This window comes from Pteropus medius, unplaced genomic scaffold, assembly GCF_902729225.1.
Source record: "Pteropus medius unplaced genomic scaffold, Ma_sr-lr_union100, whole genome shotgun sequence".
NCBI lineage: Eukaryota > Metazoa > Chordata > Mammalia > Chiroptera > Pteropodidae > Pteropus > Pteropus medius.
Genome location: NW_024344378.1, coordinates 10,603,599 through 10,627,158, shown reverse-complemented (window position 1 = coordinate 10,627,158; position 23,560 = coordinate 10,603,599). Strand labels below are relative to the sequence as shown.

Genomic DNA, 23,560 nt, shown 5'->3' with positions numbered 1-23,560 from the left:
GAATACCACTGGATCATCAAGTTCAATGAGAAATTTTCACATAGATATGTGAAAATTTGCCTTTTGTAAAAGGCCAAATTTTGTCATCAATAATTTAAACGAAAATTTAAAATACAGCCCAGCATTCAATTTAACCTGCTTACTACTGTTCATTGACTTCTAATTAAGGATAAGATAAAGATAAACATGGAAAGCAAAAATTTCTAGTCTGGTTTAAAAAAGAAATTCAAACAGTCTGGAGAATCAGTTTGTTTAGTAAGCGGTGTATGTAAATAAATAATCAAAGATGACATTAAAATACGACTTGGTAAACAGGCATTACCTATTTAATAAGTACAATATATACATAGGATTCTCTTGAAAAGCTTCATTTTATACAGAAACATATTTACAAAATGAACAGTGTAATCAAATTAAAGATTATATGTACAATGCACACACACATATATATATATATATCTGTCTACATATATGAACTTTGGAAGAGAAACGAGTTTCATCATTGTCGTCAAAATGGACAGCCGTATTGCATTTTAAAAAAGAATTCCATTCCAGAAGAAAAATACATCTTTAATATACAATTATATTTTTCATTTATTTTCCCGAAAATTCTTGATGTATAAATACTTTTTCAATTATTTTCTCTTGTTCAGCTTTGAAAAATTTTCAGGTTTCTGGTGCCACCAACTGGTGTTAAAAATTAACAATCTTACTGTCAAAAAATAACTGTTCTGTTTTAAAATGAAAAGATTATTGAAAAATAGGCTACTGGAGTCAACATTCATAAGGCAAATTAACCATATTGAATAACAACATGATTGATAAAAATATTTTTACAAGGGTAGCACACATAACGTTGACAATATTAATGGTTTCTAATGTTTTGTTTTCTTCTACTGGTAAATTTTGGTCTAAATTAATATGTAAAAATCTTTAGAAAATAATAGACTGCAAACCAAAGTTCAGAAATACACATGATTAGATTCATCTTTATGACCATCAAGTAGGCATTAATAATTTACTAAAATGGCAAAAATCGAATGCCATTTTATGGTCTTTGGGTTTTTTTTCCTTTTTAAGGAATATTTAATCACCAAACTGTAACACAAAGATAGAAATGTGCATAACTATCAAGAAAACAGCAATCTGCTCTCAGCATACCTTGGTGAGGATTCACTTCCCAAAACTTCATACCAGAGTGAGACCTCTAGGTTACCTACTTTTACCAGTAGATTAACCCTCTTCCCACAAGGGGCTGGCTGGGAGCTACAAAGGCTCAACGAGATCCCCCTACTTCCTCCCATATGTTTTCACTAGACCATAGGCTCTATGGGAACAGAAACTGCTGTCTGGCCTGTTTGCCAATATAATCACAATACCGAGAAAGGTGCCTGGCAATGGTTGGTTTTCAACAAATGTGTTTATTAAAAGAATAAATAACATACTGGTAGCCTGATAAAATTTAATTTCAAGATAAACTGCTTTAAATGATTATGAAGATAGAAAGTTAAAAAGAAAATACCAAAGTTCAAATTCATTATTCTGCCCAAACCCACTATTTTCAGTTAAAACGTAACAGGTTAAAGTGGTATGGGAAAAAAGGGAGTCACAGTAGGTATTCACTTAAAATTGAAATCCTGTGAAGTGTACAACATATATATGCACACACAAAATAATTTCCTGCTCAAAGAAACCAAAATAGTGCTAACTAACCAAAACAGCCTTTGATTTGTATACTTCCTAATAAATTTTCCCCAGATCTCGGGTTTATCCAGACCATTTTCCTTTTCCTGACACCCCATTCTTCTCTCAAGACCCTCTAAATCCTTCCATCAGGAGCTGTTTGTGAATCAGTATAGGGATAAGAGATCTGATATATGTACATTTTTTGTACAGTATTTTGCTCAGACTTGATCCATATAAGAAAGGATGTAGTAGAAACTAAAGAACAAAATGAAAATAAAGCATTTTCTTCAAAAGTTTTCCATAGTTTCTTACATTTGGGAGGGAGTAATAAGTTGAAATATGATTTATAATAGCTTTCTTCTAAAAATTGTTTCACAATTAAGTTTCTCCAAATGAAAGGTGGCATAAATGTCAATATTGGAATGTTTCAATTTTGTATATAATAAACGTATACATTTTTTAAAAGTGTATAGACATTGGACACTATGGAACTGATCACTATTTGTCTCCACTAACACGTTTGTGTTCTAAAAGAAAACAGCAACAAATATTGTAGTGTATGAATCTGTATCACAAAAGAAGCCATAAAAATTTAGGTATGTTGGCTACTCTAGTCTTTAGCAGTGTCAAGAGTATGACTAAAAACAAATGGGAAAATAATTCAGATTGATTGCACTTACCCTTTTTTCCTTTATTTTGATAAATCACTATTGGTAAAAAGAACAAGACACCTTATGGTAAGACTAGTACTTTTTACAGCTATTTTAAAAATAAAATGTTTTTAAACTTATATTTGTTTCCACTTTGAAGTAAAAACATTTTGGTTTAGGATGACAATATATAACTCGATATACAGAAAAAATAAGATACTATAGTGAATCATCTAATCCTTAGTAAATGATTTTTTGAAACGATGATAAAAAAAAATGTTAAGACACATTAAAGGGGTATTGCCACCATGAGCCCAACTTTGAGAGCTACACAATTCTTTAAAGGCTTTTAACTCATTATCCCAAAGCTGACTTAAGGGAAGAAAAAAGGATTCAAAATCCAAAATGAAAATGAGACTTGCTGCAATATCTATCTGCGTATGAGCCAAGGTATCCAATCCTAGATATGACCTAAAAAAAAAAATGAAATTTGAAAACCACACACAGAAATTTTAACAGGTGGGAAATTATAAGTGAGAAAAAATTCAATGACAAAGAAATATTGACATTATAGCAACATTTAAGTATACATCTTAAATATTGGGAAAAACCAATAGGATACATAAATTTGGCTCTAAAATTCCTTTGGTTACAGATTAAAATTTTGTGTTTTAAATAAATATACTGAAACAGCATATTTGGGGACTCTAAGTTCACTCCACTATAACATATATCGACAGTAACAAATGGGCGCTCAAATGAAATGGTTAACAGTGCCATATATCACATTCTCTTGGGAACTGGTTCTTCATAAATATCTTAAACATTTATCTTCACATTTGATGTTAATAAAACTTAAGTGTTTCAGTTTCAAAGAATTCATTATTCATCTGTTTTAATAACTAATCTATTTCACATTTTAAAATATAACTGAAGTCCACAGAAATTTTCTAACTGAGCATGTTATTTAAAGTCGTATTTTATGCAACTGAAGATTTAAAAACTCAACTATAAACTCAAATACTTTTGAATCTGAAAAAAATGTACCTAACACACTTAAGAAAACCTGATAGGAGCATACAATGCCTGATCAATGCTAGTTACCACAAGCTATCTTGCCTATCAGTCTCCATTAAAATTAAAAAATTTAAGAATCATTGTCATCCCCTTAAAACACAACCAAATGTTTTACTGGAGTGTCAAAACAAAAACTTTTATTACGTCTTTAGTTTTAAGTTGGAAAAACAGCATATTACTGAATGAATACCTGGTCCTTTCACACATAATTTTTAAAAGACAGAATCAATTTTGACATGTATTTTAAAGGGAAGAAATATGGAGAAGGAGTGTTCAAAAGCCCTTGTAATGTTAAGCACTTCATATGACTATCAGCGAATTAAATTAGGTTGTTTTGGTTCAATGACAGGCTGTCACTATACAAAAACAAATTTCATTAAGTTTACACTCAAAGTATACATAGCAATGCACTCCTCTTGTAAAAGGATATTTTTTATACAGATGAAACAAAACAAATTTTTTACTGGCTGACACACAAAGCAAAGAAACACTTCCAAAAATACTGGGCAGTGGCACCTGCTCCTTGTGTGGTTTTTGTCTCTCTGCTGATCAACAGTTTCGTGCTAGGTTTTCTTCATCCTCTGTTCTAGTTCATGCTGGTGTTTAATAAGACGTTCTATTTCTGTTCCAAGTGTTTGTAGATTTTCCTTGAACCATTGGAGAAGGATCAAAAAGAAAACAGAACTACTAAGTATAATAAGTAAAAGATTCAGTTTGAACTACTTTAATGGAAATTTTGAAGCTGAAAGAGTAATGATTAGTCTTAAATGCTATGTGAGATAAACTAGGCAGTCAGCTGTTCCAGTAGTCCTACACATTTCAGAGACATACTTAATCTTTTCCCTGAAGCTACAGCAAATTCTATTGCATAAAATTATTACTAGATTTAAAAAATATGTTTTTAAAATCCATTACCATCAAGGTCCAAATACAGCACAAATAGAATAGTTGGGTCAGACAATAGCTGTAAAAAATAAAATAAAGCTAGAAAATACTTTAGAAAGTAAATGCCTCAATCCTAAAAAGTCTCAGTAATCAATTTTAACAAATTAAATTTAAAAATTATAGTTTTTAACAAATTACCCAATAGCTAAACTGATTTTTTGTTATTTCTTTCATTGCTAGTTTTAAAAACTGTACTTTTCTAAAAGAGAAAACCACACAAATTTTATCTCTGGCTATCTTACATTTAGAAATAGTCCATCTATGTGCTAGATCAAACTATGACAGATGCATCATTTTGCCATGTTTACTGGCTGGTAAGTGAATGAAAACAACGAATACCTTCAAAGTAATATTTTTTAGTAATGTATCCTCCAAAACAGCCTGTAATTTTCGGTTGATCTCCAAAGAGAGTTCCAATGTTAATCCACTATCAGCCGGATGGGATGTATATAGAGATGCCATGATGCCACCCCGTCTACTTAAATGGACTTTATTAAAATCAGATGCCTCTGAAGAAAGTGTGCCCGATTCTTCCCGTAAAATGTAACTCTGAATTATTCTGCAAAATAAAGCGACACTATCAATTATGTACCTGCAAAATTAAAAACATTAGAATTTGCAAGTCAACTAATCATAAGCATGAAGATGATCAGCATGAATACTTATTAGGTTAATAACAGAACTATACTAGAAAATAAATGAGGTTTCCTCATTCAGATGTCTTCTTTAATGATCCCATTTTTGTTTTAACATGGATGTTAGATTAAAGATAAACACTGCTTGTCTATTTCTTTTCTTATTACTTTAAACTTAGTACTGTATTTTACTCTTTTTCTTTTAAAAGTCATAGGCTAACTTTTCCCTAAGTCTAAAATTATTTCAAAATAAAATTTAAAAGTCATGAGTAAAGATCACTGTGTGTGTGTGTGTGTGTGTGTGTGTGTGTGTGTGTGTGTGTGTGTGTGTGTACCTCTTAAATGAATACAGTATTTGTAAGAGGAATGTGGCATACGGGTCTGGAGCCTCACAGCTGGGCTTGGATCTCCAGCTCTTAGTCTGTCACTTACAGGATGAGTGGTGATTCTGGAACATTTAGTGATTTGACCTGAGTCCCAGTAACTTATCTGCCAAATTACAGAATTCATCCTCTCCTTGAACCGATGTAAGAAATCAATGAGATATTGTTAAGTCACAGGCATAGTGCCCTGTACTTAGCAGGTGCCCAATAAAATACCCCACAATGTTCTACCCAACAGGAAAGATAATCCACAATCCCATGTATCTTTTCGAACCACAGTCATGAAAATAAAAAGCTAAGTTGAACACTATCTTTTTAAGTCCAAAATTATTTTGGTATCTTAAAAAAATTAATGTCTACTGAACTCTATATCACCTTAAAGGAAAGATATGCATTTTCTTTCACCTCTGTATTTCTAAACCTATAACTAATAAGTGATCATTAAAAGATTGAGAACTCAATTACTATAAGAATTATTTTTTGAAAGATAAGATCTTGATGTGATTAACTTGAAAACAGTAACTTTACCAGCTGAATAATGGTATTTCAAACAGATTATGTTACTATAATAATAATAATAATAATAATAATAATAAATACTTTGTTTTTTTCCTAATTTCTTCCACCAATTGTTTGATGTGATCCTCCATAAATTCTATCTTTTCATTTTTCCGGGCATGTGCTTTCTGCAGCCTCACTATTCTCTCAATCAACATGGCCTTGTCTACTTCTGGAAAGTTATCCACGGCTCCCGACGACCCAGTATTTTCTGGAGATCGATCTTCTGCACTGCTTCGAGCATTAATGGACCCTAAAGACAAAACAAAATTTAGGCATTATACTAGCTCTACCGTCATCTCTAATCTCATATTATTTCTCTTAGCATCATTTTCAAATATTCAATCTAACGGAGTTGGGTACAGAACACATGTCATACCTGGCCTAAGTTCTCATTTCTGAATACACTAGTGACCAGAAGTACAAATCTACTATGTCTTTCAGGAACAGGATGAGGGAGTACCAACAAGAAGAAACTTAAGAAAAAGTCAGAAATAACAAGTCTGAAGTAAGGCCAGAATTAAACCAAGAGAAAGAGAAAGATAGAGAAGACAGAATATAGCCAGTTTGGTTAAGCTCAGGAGCTGGTTTTCCTAGGTTCAAATCCCACTCCTCCACATTCTAGCTGTGTGACTTTGGACAAGTTATTTAACTCTCTGTACCTTGGTTACTTCATCTTAAAATGGGAATAATGACATCGTTTACCTCAAAGGTATATTACCCTCATTTAAATGGGTTAATATATGTGAAGTGCTTAGAACAATGCATATATAGTAAGCATTAAGTAAATATTAGCTATTATTTTTATTAACAGCTGAAAACAACCTTTGATCCTCTTTACCCTACAAAGATGTGTTTTTTTTCACCCCACTTTGTACATTTAAAACAAGTAATATATCGAATCAAAAGTCATATACTAATAAATGGCAGAACTGGGATTTAAATACCTACATGTAATTTCAAACCCATGTTTTTTCTACTACACAGTTTTCTCACTATTGTAACAGTTGAAGACATTTTCTCGCTGAATATGCAACTCCTGGGAGGGAGTGCAGCGCAGTGGCGTGCAAGGACCCTAGAATCTAAGAGTTCAGTTGCTGTGGATTTGGGGCAAGTTATGGAAACACTCTGAATCTTAGTTTCCCCATCTGTAAAATGGGCATTAGAATACCTCACGTGACTGACTTCTGCAGAGTAAATGATATGTTTCAAGCATTTAGTATAATTCCTAGCATTCTAAAAATGATAAATACACTGATATTTTGCTAATTATAATTTTCATAATGTTACCAATCATAATTTCATAGACGCTATTCATTTCTGCTTTAGACCACAGGCATATTTACCATGAGAAAAGCTAATAGATTGAGAACTCAATTACTATAAGAATTATAAAAAATCTGATATATAATCATAGCCATTTCATTAGTTCTCGGATGTTAAAAGTAAAAGAGAGATCATACTATAACACATCTCTCTATATGAATGAATACAAATCTGAATTTAAAAATTGAAGGGGAACTTGTTGCACAGAATAAAGAAGCAGGTAAGAAAAAAGGAGGTAGAGAAACAGACAACATGACAAACTTGTAACCTTGGGTAATAATTAGAACTTAAACATTTAACTGGAAATATTTTTTACAATATAATTATGTATAACTATCACTTTTTAAAATTCGAAATGAAAGAAAAGCATATTAATATATTTTACAATAAAAAATGCTATTTCTCTTCATAAGCAATCATTAACTAAAACTAGTTATTTTTACCTGATGAACTAGAACGACTTCCCATGCTGCTGACTTCTTTATCGTAGCTTCCGTTCTCAACCTGATCTAATTTTCTTCGTGCTATAGGGAAAAAAGTGAGTACTTGTGACAATTATCATGACCATTTGCCTCCACTACCTCTGATTTTAATTGCTAAAATCACTTAGGCAAAAATGGCAGAGATAGCAAGGGGAATTTCTGGAATACATATTTTAGACAGGAGGGCTGTAGGTATCATTTATAAAAAATGACAACTAGAAATGTGCAGGTCAAATACAAAATATATAGAAACAACATTATGATAATTGATACCGGTATCACTAAGGTGCACTGAGCATAATAACTTTTGGAGTCTTGAAAGATGTAGAAGAGTACCAGAAATCTCTACCCCCAAATTCTCTTTAATTATATCTATAAAAACAAACTGAGTTCTTATGGAAAATATCTGAATATATTTCTATTAAGAAAATGCTAAGTCTCTTTTACTTCTATATTCATCCTATTCTGACACGAATAAAGCAGAGGGGAATAGTAGAGAATAAGAAGTCAGAATGCAAATCTTATTCATCTTTGTGTCCAAGCACAGGGCATAGATTCCCAATAACTGTATGGATTTTTAAATCAAAGAGATCTGGGTTCCAGATCTGGTTGTTAATCATTATGTTTGGTTAATCTACATCCTTCTTGGATCTGAGTTTCCTATAAAATAAAGGGTTAGGTCTCAACAATCTCTAAGTTAGAAGTCTCTAAGTTGGGGTGCAGGTACCCTAAATGCTGCCATAGACGCTGCACAAAACAATTCACAGATGTGTAGGCAGAAAATATCAGAACTTCTAATTTATACTTATAAATCTGATCTTTTAAAATTTCTATTTTCTTATTTTTTTCTAATACACATAAAATAGAGTAATACATGTTTAAAATTTATAAAGAAATATATATAAATTAAAGAACAAATACTTAAGTACCTTTTACTAACAGAAGTATGTGATCAAAAAAGTTTAGACGCTACTGCCCTAAAGTACTTTCCCAATTCTTACATTTTGTGGTTCTGTGAATAAATGTCCTTTAGCATAAAGGATGCTACACATTATTCATGTAACTGCAAGAAGTTTAGCAATTTGGTTTATGAATATTAATACATTAAAAAGAACATAAGGCTCTAATCAATGTGGTGGAACCTAATGTAAAGTATATATTTCTCTATAAATTCTAATAATTAAAAGAAACAAAAAATATTCAAGCCTGAGCATGGAAGAATTTCATACCTTGCTGAAGTTGCTTGGTAAGATCCTTGACACTAGAGGCATGCTTACGTCTTTGAGTTACTAATTCATCTTTCAATTCTTCGACCTGGGTACTCAGTGCTTTAACTTCTGTTTGTTTACAGGTGAGCTCAGCTTGCAGAGCCTGGACTTCCTCTTTTCTCAATTCTTCCTCTTTCAACAATCTACTTTCCTGAATATTAAACGAGATTTAAAAAACACGAATTTTAATAGGTGACTGTATGTTTCCATTATTTCTCATGGTTTAAAGCATTCAGAATACAAGGTCCTTGATAGTAGATCCTTCTATCATCACTCCTTACTAGGTTTTGTGTACTGAGCTCCTCAAATTCTTCATGCGGTAATAATGCAGAGGGATACATTAAATGCGTCTGCCATTCTATACATGCAAAACAATATGTGACGCAGGTCTCTGTATTTTTAGACCAAAGTCCCAAATTATTTTTATAAGTAACTTGAAGGTGCTCTCATAACTTGTAAATATTAAACAATTTTTAAACTACAAAAATACAAAAATTTAAAATACTTTTAAAATATATATAGTTTTTCCAAATAAGAATGACAAAATTCTGGTTTTCTTATTTTCAAATGTGAAATACTTCTTCATAATTAGTTTAGGGAAAATTCTATTATAAATTACGTAAGTTGAAAGAAAAAATTAACAGTTCTCACAGCATTTGAAATTATAAGAGTGCCAATAAAAGAGAGTTTAGATCAACTACCATTAGGTTTATGCCATTAGAGAAATTTAATTCGTGCTTCTTGCTATGTTGCTTTAAATGTTAAATGTACATTTATACTTACCAAATTAATATTTGTCTGTTTCATTTGCTCACATTGGCTTTGTAACTGACTTTCGCTACAGGAAAGTTTATCAAATTGTGACTGTAAAGAATTGGATTCAGACTGGAGTTGTGCATTCTTACTAGTGAGCTTTTCTGTAAATAGTAGTAGCTCAGATTCTCTTTTCCTACTGCCTTCGATGTCTTTTTGTAGGTCATTAATCAAAGAATTAAGACTTTCCACATCTTCTTTCAAATTTTCAATTTCTTGTTTACCTCTAAAAAACAAAGTTTATATTTAAGAAAAAATTAAACCATTAAAAGACATTAAATTAATGGTTTGGGAATTTTCATAGAATGATATGCTTTATAAAGGTACTTTTATTCATTCATCTAAATATTTATGAATGACTAATATATACTGGGAACTAAGAACTGGGAATATAAGTGAGTGAGACCGACGGTCAGAGCTTTTAGTCAAGCAGGAAAATTATATGAGCGTGATAAAACATTTTTGATGATGAAAGCACAAAGCGAGTCACCTAACCTAGTATGATGCTTGAACTAATAGTTAGAATAAAGGTTAGCAAACTTTTCCTGTAAAAGGCCCAGATAGTAAACAATTTAGGCCTTTGGGGGATATGGCCTTTTTTGTAACTGTTCAACTCTGCCACTGCAGTGTGCGAGCAGCCACAGACAACACATAAAGGAACGAGAGTGGCTATGTTTCCTGTGTTCCACAAAAAAAGGCAGTGGGCTGGATTTGGCTTGTAGGGCACAGTTTGCTAATTCTTGACCAAAAGGAAAAGTAGGAGTGAACAAGAGAACAAAATATGTTCCAGGTGGAGGAAATAATATGTGCTCAAGTTGAGAAGGGAACAAGAAAATGGCTTCCTGTTGGTCTTCACAAATAGGTGTCCAATATTGATGAAGATAAAGATAAGCACTCTATCCCTAGCATTGAATACAGAGCTTGACACTTACAAGATGATCACTCGACATTAGTTAATCAACCACTGCTGGAACACAACAGCGAAAAAGTAGAAGGCATAGAGGGCGTAGCAAGGGACAGGTCACTAATGACCTTCTCAGCCATGTTAAGGCTTCTGAACTCACCAGGCAATCTTTGAGGCAATGAGAAATCATTGAAAGGTTTTGAGATTTCCTTTTTAAAAAGCTTGTGATGCTAACCACAGTGTGGGAAACAGATTAAAAGTAAGCAAAAACAAACAAAAACACCAGTTTAGAAGCTGTGGCAGTTTTCCAGACTAGAGTTAATAATGGCTTGGATAATGGTAGCAGCAGCGGGAATATAAAAAGTGGACTTAAAAGACATTAAAAAGTTAGCATTAATAACACTTTGTGACTGGTTAGATGTATGAATATAAGGAGAGAAGAGCCAAGGTGACCCCCAGGTTCCTGGGTTGGAAAACCATGTGGATGCTACACTCATCGCTCTTCTCAGGAACATCAGAGAAGCAGATTTGAGGGTGGGATAGATGAATCTGCTTTGGACTTATTAAAGTTTGATACCTGTGTTGTCTGGAGCTCAGCAAAAAGGGCTGAAGGTAATGATTTGAAGGTCCTGTGGCATACTGTAAGAATAGATAGCATCACCCAGGGTTATAATAAAATAAGAACAAAAGAGAGTTTTATGACAGAATGAGAAGGCTGCCAAGGAGACTGAGAAAAAAGAGTGACCAGCAAGTGGGGAGGAACATCAAGAGAGCATGATGAAACGAAGCCAAAGGCACGGCAAGAAAGATAATAATAGGCTCAGTGGTATTAATGCTGAAAATTCAAGCAAGGCTTAGCCTGAAGGAGTGTCTACTAGATTTAAGAAGGCATTAGCGGTTTTTAATGGAATGTTGGGGTAGAAAACCAGAATGAAGTGGAGAGAAATAGAACAAAGAAGTGAAAAAATGAGGGACAAGTATGGATGATTCTATAAAGATGTTTGGTTGTGAAGAAAAGGAGAAAGTAGGACAAGGTCATAGCAGTTTTGATGTTTTTAAGATATAATAATATTTAAATGTAGAAAGAAAAAAGTCAGTAGAAAAAGAAGGGTAAGAGATAAAGGATAAAGAAGGAATAATTAACAAAGACCCTGAGAAGGCAGGAGAGCATGGAGCCCACAGCTGAATAGAGAACAATTCGATTTAGAGAGAAACAGGAACATTTCTTCCCTAATAATAGAAGAAAAAGAAAAGAATGGTTGCAAATGCAGGCCAAGTTCATGGGACTGACGGCAAGAGGTTAAGAGAACTGTCAACTCATAGCTACTATTTCTTTCTGTGAAGTAAGAGATAATTGCCTGCCAAGAGTAAATGGGGTGAGAAGAACAGAAGTGTGAAGAAAGCAGTAAGATCTGGAATAGATGCTGAGCAGATGGGAGAGAAGGCTCTAAGGACATGTGGTAGGATTAGAGGTATACTATTATTCCCATTTGAGGTTGCTAACCATGAATTGATAGCAGCATCACTCTGGATGATGGTGATGATTTCTTTAGCCTGGGTATCAGTGGGGTGTGAAAAGTATTTGGATTCAACCTGAATCCATGCTCTTCTAAGTAATGTCATGAGCAGAATTTAGCTAAATGGTTTTATAAGAAGCCAAGAAATAATTTCAGCTCCTGACCTCAAGCAACATATATGCAAAGATATAATACATATCTACCTTTTAGAAGAAAAACTAAGTACTGTGCAAAAGTTAACAGAATTTGAAAGCCAAGGAATGGATAAGGAAACTAAAATCCATTCTGTCTTATAAACTGCTACTGTCAATGTTTAGGGAATATAAACTTTGATTTTTAGAAGCCATAATGGGAACTTTAAAGAAAATCCAAAAAAGTTCTAATGAAGACAAGAATTTAAATTTTGTAGCTAGTAAAACTATAAAATTATTCCGTTTAATGAAATAATTGCATTTAAAAATAGAAACCTGAGTTAGAATTAAAAAACCTGTTGATTAGCATAAACAGAAGTTGCTCATTTTATACCTTTGATGCTGCTCCTGTATCTGATCCACGATTTTCACTTTGTCCAATAAATTCTGAATTTCAGCTTTTTGGCGATTAATAATTTCCTTATATTTTGATAACTCATCTTCTGTTCTTAATCGCTCATCTTCTAGACATTTCACCTATTACATAATCATAACCAAGTTAAACTACAAACAATATTTTCTTGTTCCTTAATAACTATTTCAGATAGTGGTTATATGCTAAGAATCTAAGCTTAATTCTAAAGCAGTATTAATTAATGTGAAGAAAACATAATGAGAAGTTAACGGTCCTGGGTTTCAGTCTCTGATTTCTACTCATTTAGGCATGGAAGTTTTAGTAAGTCACTTAATTTTTGCTGAATCTCCATTGCCTTACCTGAAAAGAGGATATACCTTCCTATCTACCTCAAAGAACTGTCATGGAGAACAAATAGAAGGATATGTGAAAAAAACTTTAAAAATTAAGTGATTGCAAATTCAAGATGGTTACATAAAAGCCTGTTTATAAATAAATGAATGATATACAATAATAAGATGTTTTACAATCATATTAAAAGGAATACTATTCTTACAAAAAAGGCAATAAACACTGGTAAGAATAGCTAGTTAGAAATTAAAACTGTATACAAGACTATTAAGTATACCCAGAAGAAATATAAAGTCTTTCTGTTATTTTCTTATACTCACAGTTCTTAAGTCAAATTAATCTTACCAATTAATTTGACAATAAGTGCCTTTGGATCAGCGGCCCAAGGATAAGTTATAGATACAGCGAATGTGTAATAAAACGGGATTGTTTGGCAAATACTTCAAAGGGACCGAAGTGGGAGACATTTTCATTTCAACAATAGTTAATTTTATTGCTAATGAACTGATATTATACTCATGAGTTCTTTTACTTTGGAAAGCAAATAGTAAATAATAAATACCCTTTCTCCAACATTTCAAAAATCAGAATGAGTCCAAAATTAAAAATATTTATCCTTCCTCTTGAGTCATGACTAAAAATTTAATTACCTTTGTCCTCAGGGTTCGTAGCTCATCCATGCCCTCCTTAAATGTCCTCTTCAGATCTTCCAGTTCCTTTATTTTGGCATGATGCATCTTTTAAAAAGTTTAAAAGAAACCATAAATCATTATGTACTAAACTATATCTCAAATTTATTGCCAGCTCCTCCCAAAAGGTCTTAAAAGTAGATGACAATAAATACTTGGCATTTCTCTCCTTCTGTATTTATTACACAATACATATTATCTAGGGTATACATAAAACAAAACTACTCACTTCTAGCTGGTCAGATTTTTCTTGCATTTGTTTTTCAAGTTCTCCTTTAGTGACTCTAAGCTTGGCATCAAGCTCATTTGATTTAATTTCTTCTGACTCCTAATAGAAAGGAAATGAAAAAGGTATTAGTTAATTCTTAAAGTTTTATACTTTGAAAAGTGAAGAAGGCTTTGGCAATTAAGCTTACTAATTGAGAAATACAAAGCTTATGTATTTAAAAATGATGACTGCACTGAAACATTTAAAATGTCAATTTTGCATGAACAAGAATAGCATACTTAAGATATATAACATAATAAAGAGTGGTTTTCTTTTTAAGTTATACATTTCCTTGTACTTTTCATTCTTCTGGCATTTTCTAGTGTTTTTATCTGGTTAAAAACTTTCTAATAACTTCTCTACTTAAGCTACAAGTATTTTAACATAGGGAATAGCCTGTATTTTATTTAACTGCCCTACCAAATACATTATACGCTTCAAATGTTACAGATATAAAAAGTTAACAAAAAAAAAAGAGTACTGATATTTGGCATAATTTGCTACTAATCTACCTGAAAAGTTAGGCATACCTGGTATGTTTTTATCATATCCTGACAATTTTTTCGTATCTGGTCTGCTTCTTCCTTTGCTTGAGTTAACTTTGTTGTTGTCTCTTTGAGTTTATCTTTGGTTTCCTGCGTTGACAAAAAGACAGTGACACACTTTGGCACAATGATGTGATGAATGGTAAGAACAATGACCAGAGAATGGAAAGTTCTTGTCTCAGCACTGCCACTGAGGGGTCGAATAACTGAAACCCATTAAATAAAGTTAAGTTTGATAGGGTTTTTCAGCAAATCATGTGAATTTACTAACTAATCTGATATGACAAGAAGAGCAAATACTAAATACTTCTTTGCACACACACATAAAAGACAATTCTTTGGTTTATGGCCATGATATCTAGTCAAAAACTGCTTTTATAGATTCATTCTGCAATTTGGTTTCTGTTCCAAACCACTCTAAAACAGCAATTCTGAAGGTTTACAGGGATTACTCTCTCAGCAAATTCAATGACTTTCATTTTCTCATCCCTTATTCTTGACTTTGCTCCAGTTCTGACCTCTCCTGACCCTGAATATCCTTCCTGTTTCCATTACAACACAGTATACTCCTGTTTTGTCCCTTTTTGTTGTTGCTTTGTCTCCTTGACTGGATTTTTACTTCCTGTGGTGTTTTCCAAGATACAGCCCTGTCCTGCGGCTCTTTCTCCAAATACCTTCAGTGTACCATCCAGTCCCATGGTTTTGGCTAATACGTGGATTTCAAATGAGAATCATCTCCTCCAAGTAGCTTCCCTTCAGAAAGGGGTAAATGCTGCTATTCTGCCTTCCCATCAATAGAATCCATGGCATTCCTAGATTACAACAACTGACACAATGGGCTGTACGTGTCTTCTCCGATTGAGGATACAGCTTCTCGGCAGCACCTAGCTCAGTACTTACCACATATTAATGCTTCAAGTTGTATCTGCTGAATTAATAAAGGAATACCTAATATAAACCTTCTGCTCTAGTTAGGGTGGTCTTCCCAAATAGCAAATACTCATTTCACGTTTTTCTTGTTGTTCCTCCACTTGGAATGCCTTTCCCTTCATCTCTGAACCTTTTAAACTTCATCAATCCTTCACACACTGCTTCTTGTATGTCATTGTTTTTGTATAAATATACCATACAATTAAGCTCTGAATTATGTACTTTCAGCTGCTGGTCTTTTAATAATAATTTGACTTATATAAAAACTCAGTATCACTTTTAAAATATAAACATTTGGAGACTTTTTCAAATACTGTTCCTTTTTTTTTTAATATTTAGAATATTACTTCTACAAGAGGACAGAGAGGAACTTTGTTTTTTGTTTTTTTTTTTCCCCTCAAATTCTATGTCATCAACTGAATCTGGCACATAGTAGCTACTCACTTAATTCACTCAAAAATTAGCAATTGAGAGATTCCTATATGCCAAAAATATTTATTAAATAATTGAATAAAAAAAAAGTGAGAATCACATTAAATGTGTTTTGGTCAAGGTATTAACTGTTTCATTCATTCAATATTGACTGAGCACCTACTATGTACCAGGTACATAAGTAAAAATGTTATATTATATATAACATATATATATAATATGTTATATATTATATTATATAGTGACAAGTACTAAGGAGAGAAAATAAAGACACGAGAAAGTTTGGAGTAGGTGATGAAAATTCAGAAAGAGCAGCCTGAGAAAGTCCCATTGAGAAGGTGATAGATGAGTAAAGACTCGAAAGGACTGAGCAAGATTTACTAAGGGACTGGATATGATGACTGAGAAAACTCAAGAATAAATCTAAAGGTTTTGGCCTGAGCAACTAAAAGGATGGACTGCCATTTGTTGAGATGGGAAAGCAAGGTAGGGAAGGGGCATGTTATCCACCTAATTTTAAACTTGTTGAGTTTAAGATGCCGATGAATCATCCAAGATGTCAGATGTCAAGTAGCTACTTTAATATATAAACATGGAATTCTGAGTAAAAGTTCTAAATCTGGGAGTCACTAGCATACAGTTTTCTATTGCTATGTTTTCATATATGTTTTTCAAGTTCACTAGTCTTGTCTTCGGGAATGTCAAATCTGTTCATTCCATCGGTGTATTTTCTGTCTCAGACGTTATATCAGTTTGGCCTTTTTAAATATCTCCCATGTCTCTCCTTAACATACTTACACTTTTATCTATCTTCCCAAATATAGGGCATATGTGTGTGTGTGTATAAACTTTTTAATATCCTTATCTACTAATTCATCCATGTGATTTCTGGCTTTATTTCTATTGATTGAGTCTATACTTCCCTGCTTTTCGTGTCAGGTAATTTTTTATTGGATACTAGATATTGTGAATTTTATGCTCTTAAATCTTGGAGATTTTTGTACTCAAATATTTTTGGGCTTTGTTCTGGGGCATAGTTAAGTTATTCAAAACAATGTGATTTGAGGCTTTCTTCTACGGCTTTATTAGGTGGGTTCATAACAGACTTTAGTCTAAGGCTTAAGAGTCCCCAGTGCTGAATCAACACCCTTCTGAGGACCACTAGATGCCCTGTGTTGAGGACTTTCCCTTGGCTGGTGGAAACATGAACAATTCTTAGCTGTGTGAAAGCTGCTTTAGAAACTGCTGTCTCTACTCCTTTCTGTTCTTTCTCCATCTCTGTAGTGTTCTCACACACATATAATGATCAGCAGTGAGCTGAAGAACTAAGAGGAATACAATGCAGATCTCCATACCTTTCTCTTCTCTGGTGCTCTGCACTGGTCCCCATACATCAAACTCTGTCTCCTCAACTCAGGAAGACTGTTGGGCTCTGTTTGGGTTCCTCTCTTGAGAACTCCAGGTATTACATCTCGTTTATTTCCCTTCTCTCAGAGATCACTGTCCTATGCTGCCTGTGTTATCCCAGGTCTAAGATTCTTTGTTTCATATATTTTGTTCTTTATTTTTAAGGTGGGCGAGACCTTGGACCCTGTTACTCCGTAATGCAATAGAATATAGTTACAGAATAGAAGAGTTATAGAAAAGAACACAGAATATAGTTTTACTAAGTGAGATAACAGCAAAGCTAATTAAAAGTGAGCCTGGGTTTCTAATTAGTGAACCTTATGAGTAAATAAACCACTTAAGAATGAGGCTATCATTGACAAATGATAATCTGGGAGAAGAGCATAGTAAAGTAAGTGGTGGAGTCTTGCCGAAGGGCTGCATCATAAAATATACCATCCCCTAGTCGCACATTAGGTCTGCAGTATATTACAGTCTGGTACTTCCTGCTGCTCTAGACTCTGTCTTGACACCCAAGACTCCACTACTTTAATTTTCTCTGAAGCAAAAATGTCTGGCAAGTACCCAGCACAGTCAAACCATGTTCTATAAAGATCTACTGCCACCTCCACCAGCCATATCTATGCTCCAGTGAGATTATATTATCCTACAGTTTTCTCAGATAATACTCTACACAAATATCCAAAAGTTATTAACAGTTTTACTGACTTTATTATTTTTCTCCCCTCTTTAATCCCCCCGCATCGCTTCCGCCCTTGACCTATGGATGTTGCTGTTTCCCCTTAAGAACTGGATCTCTGAAGGTGCGGCATCTCCTCCCACAAGTTTGCGGGGTGCACCCGGGGCCTGGCCCACCAGGACCTGGCCCCCCCAGTGTATTCAGGGGGCCTGGCATACCGGGGTATGGTCCATGGCTCCACTTGGGGCGTGAACCCAGGACCTTCTGCGTGTAAAGCAGATGTGCTAACCACTACACTATGGAGCCACCCGGTTCTATCAACTTTAGAATTATTTAGTGAGATAACTCATGATTATGGTTTTGAACAATATCATTAAGCCTATTTTTGAAAACTTGGAAATTACTGCCGTAACAGTGTTCTTTTATCTGTCATATTTTAGAGTTGTTCTTTTATTTCACATTCTGTCATCTTCGGATTTTTATTACCTGTAATACTAGTTCAGTTAGTGCTTAAAATTATGGCATCAGGAATCAGCCTTTATAATCATTCTTCATTATAGTAAGTTTTTGGTAAAATGATATTCATAAGTAGGCACAATACCAATGGAATTATATTCATAATACGCATTTAACTTATTCTAAAAATCTTTATATTACCTTTGTATTTAAATAAGAATTTATATTTCTTGATTAGAAGACTCCTAGCATCAGTGGTATTTTAAAAATTTCCCAGAGTATACTTTCAATTTTTATAACCTATAGATTCTCCTCTTCCTCTCAAATTTCTGACAATGTTTAATATAAAGTAATACCAAAAAATGCTTAAAGAACAAAATCAATTTGGAGGTTGTAAACGATGAATGATAAAATTTAACATTCTACCCAATTTAATATGTAAATTATATGAGAAAATATCTTTTCATAATCACCAAATATTCAGGCCCAATCTATCGTATAGGAGTCACTAAATTAAGTTTTATGCCTCATTAACTAGTACTTCATTTGCTCTTAAAAATGATTCTAATAACTTTCCATTGCATTATATTACTCACCTTGTGTGAATCCATTTCTGCTTTTAATTTGTTTTGTGCCCATTTTACTTTAATGATGTGAGAGCTGATATCTTCCTTTAATTTGTCTATTTCTTTGATGAGTCTAGAAGTTTCACCTTCCTAAAATAATATCACTAGGTCACATTTTTTATTCGACAATCAACCAAATATTTGTGTATCTTTTATACTTTCTCAAAATAATTAATGCAATAACACTATAATTCAGAAGCTAGCACATTATGGACTATGAGCTATAAAACTGATTTAAAGGGCATATAATAAGAGCAGAGTAAAATCCTATATCCAATTAACAAACATAATTAACATATATATATTTTAACCAACTAGGTATGTTGCAAGTACAAGCATATCTTTAAGATTCTTCTTAACCAGCTGGCTTTAAGATAAAATACAAAATTAAACTGATTTTTGCCAGAATTCCTGAGAACAATGACAACATTCCTGATCTACAAGTTAATTAATAACAAATAACATTCATCATCAAGAAATGCTAATCTACTGGAAACAAGACCATGTCATGAGGCTGCAACTTAATGCAAGGGCTCTGAATAGCTCAGTAATGGAATCTCCTTAGACAGCATCTAAGAACATGCTTTTTTCCAAAAAAAAAATATAAATTCTATTCTATGATGAGTGTTACATTAAGATTCTGATTAACTTATTAAACTATGCACGTTTTGACACTACTAAGTATATATTTTGCCAAAATAAATTCTTTTGAGCACAAACTCATTTCTTCAACATACAGACTTAATAAAAAAGCTTTTTAAAAGATCTATCAAGAAAAAGTTATCTCATAAACAACATGTGTCAATTTCTCATCTTTTCCCAGCAAACATTTTTTGTAGACAAGTAACAAGAAACCAGAATTACTAAAGCACACATATTCTAAGAAGGTAAACTAAACAACTTTATGTTTAATAGCGGTTTACTCACATTAAGTTATGACTGATTAAACAAGAAAAAGCAAACAATAAATTTCAAATAAGGTACAATAGCACAAATTCTACCTTTGTTTCGTAGAGCTGGTGCAACCGTCCTTTCTCCTGAGAAAGCTGCTTAATTTTGTTAGTGTTTTTCTCAGATTCTTTATTTGCATCTCTAAGTTTTCTCTCAAGTATCTCTTTCTCCTTTCGAAGGTCTAAAGATTCCTTCTCACCTCTTACATACTTCATTACCATTGCTTCTTTTTCTTGGCGAGCCTCTTCACATTTCTTGTTGGCCTTTGAAAAAATAGCTAGCATTAATGAAAAATATTTTTCAAATAAAAATAAAAATAAGTGTGATTTTTCTGTGATATTACCGATGTATTTTTTGGTCTTTGAACATTCCCAGGACCTGTGTCATGAAATTTTAAAAAGGAAAGGAAAAAGTCATAATTGTAGAGAAACAATACAATAAACAAATTATTATCACTAACATTTACTTTTACCTTTTCCTAGTCCTTTTACTTTGGCTGATATGGTTGCTATTTTCTGTTTACTCCTCCAGATCCACTTTCCCACTATTTCCCATCCACCCTGTGCTCCAGAGAGATGACCTTCAGATACTATATCAATAAGTTTCCTTGCCTTCATACTTGCAGTTGAGTTCAACCAACAGGAGGCACTAGCCAAGAGATCAGGAGCATAGGCAGAGAGTGAGATGTGGCTCCCCCAGAGTCACAAGTTGGCCAAAGGCCACTGCTCCTGTCAGCTGTCCTCTTTATACAACTACCTTCTCTGAGTTGTACTCCCTGTGCCCGCTCTCCTATTCATTTAGCCCAAAGAGTGATAATGGCTCCCCCAGCAGCCCCAGGATCCTTCGTTTTCCCTTGCTGGGCAACCTAAACCTTGCCTGTACCATTGTAAAGAGTGCTTCTATTAAGTCCTCCTCAAATCACTTTCTGTTCTCTGCCAGGACCCTTACTACATGGCTAACAATTTCTAAAATCTATAACCTTAGCTCCCTTGCAAAAAAGTAACAATATACTAACAAATAATCATTTGATTTCCTAAATATGAAAAGCTTTCTAAAGCATTTTGCACTTAGCAAGAAATATCGAATTAGATTAAGTGTGACATCGTTATAATCATTTAAAATTCCTTATTCGTGTAAACTGGTACTCCATGGTCTGAAATTTTATACATTAAAAACTTCTCCACATAGCTTTTCATTTAAGTAAATTCACGGTTTGCAAATATGACGGAGCACATATTTATTTTATAGAAGATGGAACCTCAAGCTTTAGGGATTTTCAATCGCATCTAGTGATAAACGCCAACTGATACTATAACTGAATTGAAGAAGGTACAATGTCTGGAGAATATAGGAAAAGTTCCTATGCTCTGATGAAAAGTGACTAAAGAGTTTCATGAAGTTCTGGTAGAGCTGATAAGCACATTTAATAAACACTCAAAATACTATACATATATGTGTAAGAACTTTTTTAATCATCCAATTGGGATTTTTTTCCTCCCACTGAAATAGCCTAATTTTCAAGAGAAATTAAGGAATAGGGATTTCAGAGATTTGACAAGGTGCTGTGGACAAAACTTGAGAAAACTGTGCTGAAATTAGCTAACAGAATTAGATTCGCGTAGATGACTGAGTAACTGTACTTAGAAAAAGTCTATTAATAGTAATGTCAACTTTAAAAGCAGTTCTCTCACGATAACTTAATGCTCAGGTAATGTATTAGGTTTGAGAAATACAAAGAAAAATAAGTCATGGCTTCTGTCCTGGAAGAGCTCTCTACCTAGTAAGAAGGACATATAAACAAATGTTATAATACAATACAATTTCTAGTGGATGAATGTACAAAGGTCTTTGAAAACACAAAAATAGTAACTTTCCCTGAGAAGAGTTGGCATAAAGGGTGAAAGATGGTATACTTTAAAACTATGTGCTATATATACTTGAGCTAGACATTGAAGTTTAAGTAGGATTCAACAGAATAGGAGTAGTTAGTCAAGGAAAGGAATTCAAAGTAGAGTGATTATCCTGTGTGAATGCTTAAAAGTATAAAATAGCGTGATATATTTAGAGGCTATCCAGTCATTTTGTAGGGTTTACATTTGACCTGCAGGTTAGAGTGGGAAGGAAGTAGTTATAAAACAAAGAGAGGTAGAGATTAGATTGAAAGGTAGAAGGGCTTCCCTTGTCATGCTAATGATCTGAAATTTTATCCTATAGGCAATGGGAAACCAAAGAAAGATTTATAAACCAGAAGCTTTTATTAAATATGTGTTTTAATAAGATAACTGGTGGCAGCATGGATGCTTCATTGAAGTTGAGAAACAAGAAGCAGAAAAAACAAAACAAAACAGGAAAAAAGACCATTCTAATAGTTAAGGGAAAATAGATGAGCTTCTTGAAAACAGCAGGGAACGTGCACCAGAATGTCCTATTACTCAAGAGTCATCTGTGGATAAGTTGTAAAGGAATAAACTGGGGTGCTAAAAGTTCACATTTCCAGGTCCTAATCCAGATAATGGCAGTACCCACTTCATTATTGGGACTATTAAACAAGTTAACATGGTAACTCCTATTAAAGCTTCTATAGAAAGTCAGTCCACTTATAAGCACAGATAAAAAAAGAGGAGCCAGTAAGTCTTTGGACTTGAACAGTTTCAGATGTTTATTTTTGACTTGGATGAAGTTAAAGCATGAATAAGATAATCAATGAGATTCAATAACCAGCTAAAATGATTAGGTATATGAAGTTGAGGGAAAAATCTATAAAAGAAATATGTACAGTAAAATTCCAATCAAGTAGGGGGAAAAATATATGAATATGTACACATAAGCATGTGTGACTGATATATGCATATGTGGTAAGATACAAAACCAAAATATCGATAATTAGCAATGGAAAAAGGAATGTGATGTAGAGGGATTAGGGTCAGGAAGGGAGAAGTACAGATATGTGGACTTTCATTTTTTTACTCTATATATTTCCTTAATTTATTATATTATTTTTTGTAGGTAGCACATATTTACATTTGCTTTAGTATTTTTAAAAAGGTTAATTTTTATATAAATAAAATTGTCTATTCCTAATACATTGCTGATGTCCAAAAATCAAAGAGAATTAGTTCACTTTAATAAAAAAGAGTCCTCAGAAAGTTAACGATGATGACTTGAAAAATACCTGTTCCATCCGATGGGCCACCTCTTTGTGTAATTGCTGAATTGCATTTTTTGCTGCAGTGTCTTGAGCTATTAGTGTATCTTTGGAAGCTTTAACTTCTTTATTAAGTTCCTCTATTCTTGATTCTAACTGTAAAGAAAATTATTTCCAGATTATTTTTATAGCTATACCAAACAGACCACCGATACTTCAATTAAACAATGGAAATGAACATAAAGAATATAATGAATATACTTCAACCATAGAAATCAAAAGTAAATGATA

General features: G+C 33.2%; 1 protein-coding gene across 1 annotated transcript in view; it reads right to left on the bottom strand.

Moving 5' to 3' along the window:
- Positions 1-298: 298 nt before the first annotated feature.
- The window catches only part of CCDC186 (coiled-coil domain containing 186), a 41,016-nt gene continuing 17,754 nt past the window's right edge, over positions 299-23,560 (bottom strand). The window contains exons 4-16 of the mRNA XM_039871153.1: positions 23,297-23,425; positions 20,175-20,387; positions 19,144-19,263; positions 14,629-14,733; positions 14,060-14,158; positions 13,792-13,878; positions 12,770-12,912; positions 9,794-10,049; positions 8,972-9,161; positions 7,704-7,784; positions 5,977-6,187; positions 4,698-4,917; positions 299-4,060 (exon numbers count right to left, since the gene is read on the bottom strand). Of these exons, the coding sequence (XP_039727087.1) occupies positions 3,977-4,060; positions 4,698-4,917; positions 5,977-6,187; positions 7,704-7,784; positions 8,972-9,161; positions 9,794-10,049; positions 12,770-12,912; positions 13,792-13,878; positions 14,060-14,158; positions 14,629-14,733; positions 19,144-19,263; positions 20,175-20,387; positions 23,297-23,425 (1,938 nt within the window). The 3' untranslated portion in view covers positions 299-3,976. The remainder of the gene's footprint in view (positions 4,061-4,697; positions 4,918-5,976; positions 6,188-7,703; positions 7,785-8,971; positions 9,162-9,793; positions 10,050-12,769; positions 12,913-13,791; positions 13,879-14,059; positions 14,159-14,628; positions 14,734-19,143; positions 19,264-20,174; positions 20,388-23,296; positions 23,426-23,560) is intronic.